Below are 4,365 nucleotides of genomic sequence, written 5' to 3' on the forward strand. Positions count from 1 at the left end.
AGCAATGTGGTGTGTGGACCATGTCAACTTGGGAAACAAACAAAAGCTAAGCATCCAGGCACTTAGACTTTAGCTACCTCCAGACCATTGGAGTTTTTGCATTTAGATCTTATGGGTCCAACCAGAACCGAGTCTCTTGGTGGTAAAAGATACAACATGGTTGTGGTAGACGACTTCACTAGATACACTTGGGTCATCTTACTCCGATCCAAGTCTGATGCTCCTGAGCACATTGAGGCTTTGTGCACAAGACTGCAGAATGAAAAGAGCTTAAAGATTGATCTAATTCAAAGTGACCATGGTAAAGAATTCGAGAACTCATACATGGAGTCTTTCTGCACAAGATCAGGCATATCTCAAGAGTTCTCTGCTCCTATTACTCCTCAACAGAATGGTGTGGTAGAAAGAAAGAATAGGGTTATTCAAGAGATAGCCAGAGCCATGTTGTATAACAAAGATGTGGCTTGAAACTTATGGGGAGAAGTCGTAAACACTACCTGTCATACGGTTAATAGGGTGTACTTCAGACCCGGTACCACAAAGACTCCCTATGAGTTATGGAAAGGAAGAAAGCCAAATGTGAAGTATTTCAGGATATTTGGAAGCACTTGCTTCATCCTTAAGGATAGAGAGAATGTGGGAAAGTTTGACTCTCGAAGTGATGAAGGCATATTTCTGGGATACTCATCCACAAGCAAGGCTTATCGGGTATTCAACAAGAGAACTCTAAAGGTAATGGAAACAGTAAATGTGGTCATTGATGAGTCTTCAGATTCCAGTACTGAGAAAGGCATTGAGTAACTCTCTAAAGAAATTCTTCCTCTTGAGCCTAAGGAAGTTCAAGATATTTCTGAACCAGAACCTGTGTCCCCAAGTACTCTTAGTATTGTGAAAGACTCTGCAGATGCTCCTTCTTTACCAAATTCTGTGTCTCATGAAGAAAAAGGACCCTCTTCTAGAATCAAATTAAATCATCCTCCTGAAGTTATTATGGGAAACATGAATGAACTCACATTAAGGAAACATACAGTTGATAAATGTGTTGCTAACTTTGTGTCTTATTCCTGTTATTTGTCACAGGTTGAATCCAAGAAAGTTGAGGAAGCACTACAAGATGAAAGTTGGGTCGAAGCAATGCATGATGAACTACTTCAGTTTCAGAGGAATGATGTTTGGACTCTAGTACCTAGGCCAAAAGGTTAGCACATCATCGGTACAAAGTGGATATTCCGCAACAAGACTGATGAAAAAGGCAATGTGATTCGCAACAAGGCTTAACTTGTGGCTCAAGGATACTCACCAATGGAAGGAGTAGATTATGATGAAACATTTGCCCCAGTTGCCCGAATGGAGTCAATCAGAATTTTGCTTGCCCTAGCATGTCAGCTGAATTTCAAACTCTATCAAATGGATGTAAAGACTGCCTTCTTGAATGGGTTATTCAAAGAGGATGTCTATGTGGCTCAACCAAAAGGATTCATTGATCCACACTTTTCGGATCATGTGCTATACCTTAAAAAGGCACTTTATAGGTTGAAGCAAGCTCCTAGAGCCTGGTACGATAGGCTCACACAATATTTGGTGTCACATGGGTTCATAAGAGGAAAGGCTGATCAAACTCTCTTCATCAAAAAGGAAGATGGTGAGTTGACGGTTGCTCAAGTTTATGTTGATGATATCATCTTTGGGTCGACTAAGGATGAACTTGCTCATGGCTTCTCAAAACTCATGCAAGTAGAGTTCGAGATGAGCATGATTGGAGAGCTGACTCACTTCCTAGGATTGTAGATTCGTCAACAAGATTCAGGTATATTCCTTTCCCAATCTAAATATGCTAAGAATCTTGTGAAAAAGTTTGGTTTGGAATCTGCTAGTTCGGTTAGAACCCCTATGAGCCCAAATGTTAAACTCACTGTAGACTTGTTAGGAAAGAGTGTTGACCCCTCTCTTTACAGAAGCATGATAGGTAGTCTTCTTTACCTTTCTACTAGTAGACCTGACATTAGTTACAGTGTTGGAGTGTGCTCTAGATATCAGGCTAATCCCAAGGAATCCCACATGATTGCTTTAAAAAGAATTATAAAGTATGTCAAAACCACTGCTAAGTTCGGTGTGTGGTATAGCAAGGACACTAATGGTGTCTTAGCTGGGTACTCTGATACTGATTGGGCTGATAATGCTGATGACAGAAAGAGTACTTTGGGGGGTTGTTTCTATGTGAGTAACAATCTTGTCTCTTGGATGAGCAAAAAGCAGAATTCCATCTCCTTATCCATTGCAGTAGTTGAATACATTGCTGCCGGTAGCTGCTGCACCCAACTCCTCTAGATGCAAAAACTCCTTCATGATTATGGTATTTGTCAAGAACATCTCACTATTTACTGTGACAATACCAGTGCCATAAATTTTTTCTAAGAACCTGGTTTAGCATTCTCGAACCAAACACATAGAGATTCGACATCACTTCATTAGGGAGCTTGTTGAAAATGGTACTCTCACTCTTGAGTTTATCCACACTAATGATCAGAAGGTTGACTTGTTCACCAAACCTCTTGACAGCAAACGTTTTGAATTCCTTCGTCAAAATATTGGTGTCATCTCGATGGATTGATCTCTTTCTCTTATCCCTTTTCCTCATGTATTTGCATCTAGTTTTATGCTTTGCTTTGTTTTAACATGTTTTGTGTGTTTACCTTCAGTTTTGTTTTTAATTATAAAAATAAAAAAAAAATTGAAAAATCAGAAAAATACAAAAACAGTGTGTTTTGTGTACTTTGGTACTTGTGTACCTTGGATAGCCATTGAAACAAAGTTTCTAAACTTTGTATCTTTTGTAGCTTAGATGAGCATCTCTATGCACAACTAAGCAAGTGAGTTTTGTGGCTCTTGTTTGTGATGAGTAAGATTAAGTTATCTTTTAAACTTAACACTCGTATCACTCTTTTTGACGGGTAGGACTAGAAAATCCTAAAAGAAAGGCATAAATAACCATCTCACCACTGTTACCCGCCAATCATAATATGACACTTGTATGCTTCGGCATAGCAAAAGTGCAGTGTTAAAGACATTCGTATGCTTCGGCATAGCAAAAGTGCAATGTCAAATGTTTAACATCTTGAGTATTTCTTTTCTCTCTTTTATATGCTCATGTATGATATGCTTAAAAGAAAATATGCAAAGAAAATAAAAAGCAAAAAGATTAAAAAAAAAAAAATGCTTTAAATATGGTTGCAAGCGTGTATTCTAGGAGATGTGGGAGTTATAGGATGTACTTCAAAGGTGATAGTCCCCATCAAACAGTTATGATTGTGTGTGAGTTAAAGTTATTTTCTCATATCTCAGATCGTCATAACATGCATACACATATGCAATCTTGCGATGTTTTTCACACACAACACGCAATATTCTTTACTACTTTTGATACATATGCAGGTATAATGTGATTTGGCCATCACAAGTGTTTACATGTGCTAATGTATGCTCATTAAACTGTCTTAACTTGTTTTTGAAAAATAAAATTGGTTAGACGTGTTTAGTGTGTGTGTGTGTGTTTTTGAGGATCCATGTGCTTAAATTCTTGTTGAGAGATGATTTTGAGAGCTTTATATGTTGAATGGATCATTGGTTGAGGTGTTTGTTGGATTGCATTCATATTTGTGTTTTTCTCTTCTCGAAATACTCTTTTTAATTGCTTGCTCGACATCTCCTCGACCCCTCCTCGATACCTGGTCATCTGTCGAGCCTCTCAAGCCTTTTTCTTATCGCAATCTTGACACCTCTTCGACACTTGATGGATCGATTGAGAAAGTTTCTGTCCCCTCGATACCTTCTCGACACCTTGTCGATTGATCGAGCTTCTAATCTTTGATATTTGATCTTGCACCTCGATACCTCTCGACACCTCCATCTGTCGAAGGCCATTTCTCTCGATACCTCCTCGACAGCTTCCTTGATACCTCTTGACACCTCAGCTGTCGAGATTTACTGAGGTGTCTATTTAAGGGATTTTCACGATTTTTCTCTCATTCTGTCGATCTCTCTTGATCTATCCAAAGACTTTTCACCTCCCAAACAAGTTTCTCTCACTCAAATCTTCAAATCTTCATCATTTTTGGTCTTCCCTTGATTTCCTTCACTTGGTAAGTTCATTTTCCCTTCCTTTTTCATGCATTACATGTTTTGAAACCTAGGTTTTGGGATTTTTTTTGAAATTTTTGGGGTTTTTCAAAACTGATGAGTTGTTCTTGAAATTTTGGGTTGGTTTTTCACTTAAATGCTTTTAAAATGTCATACATTGCATTCCATGTGCATTAGAATCACATTTACATGCATTTAGATGTGTGTTTTATGTTGTGTGCTGGTAGG

At 38.4% G+C, this 4,365-nt stretch overlaps 1 protein-coding gene across 1 annotated transcript; it reads left to right on the forward strand.

Annotated features, from left to right (window-relative positions):
* Positions 1 to 1,890: 1,890 nt before the first annotated feature.
* On the forward strand, positions 1,891 to 2,328 carry LOC136065622 (secreted RxLR effector protein 161-like). Its single transcript, XM_065769122.1, has one exon. The coding sequence runs from the start codon at positions 1,891 to 1,893 to the stop codon at positions 2,326 to 2,328; it is 438 nt and encodes a 145-aa protein (XP_065625194.1).
* The last annotated feature ends 2,037 nt before the right edge of the window (positions 2,329 to 4,365 follow it).

The sequence above is a fragment of the Quercus suber genome, unplaced genomic scaffold (genome assembly GCF_002906115.3).
Source record: "Quercus suber isolate HL8 unplaced genomic scaffold, Cork oak 2.0 scaffold_4, whole genome shotgun sequence".
In the NCBI taxonomy this organism is placed as follows: Eukaryota; Viridiplantae; Streptophyta; class Magnoliopsida; order Fagales; family Fagaceae; genus Quercus; species Quercus suber.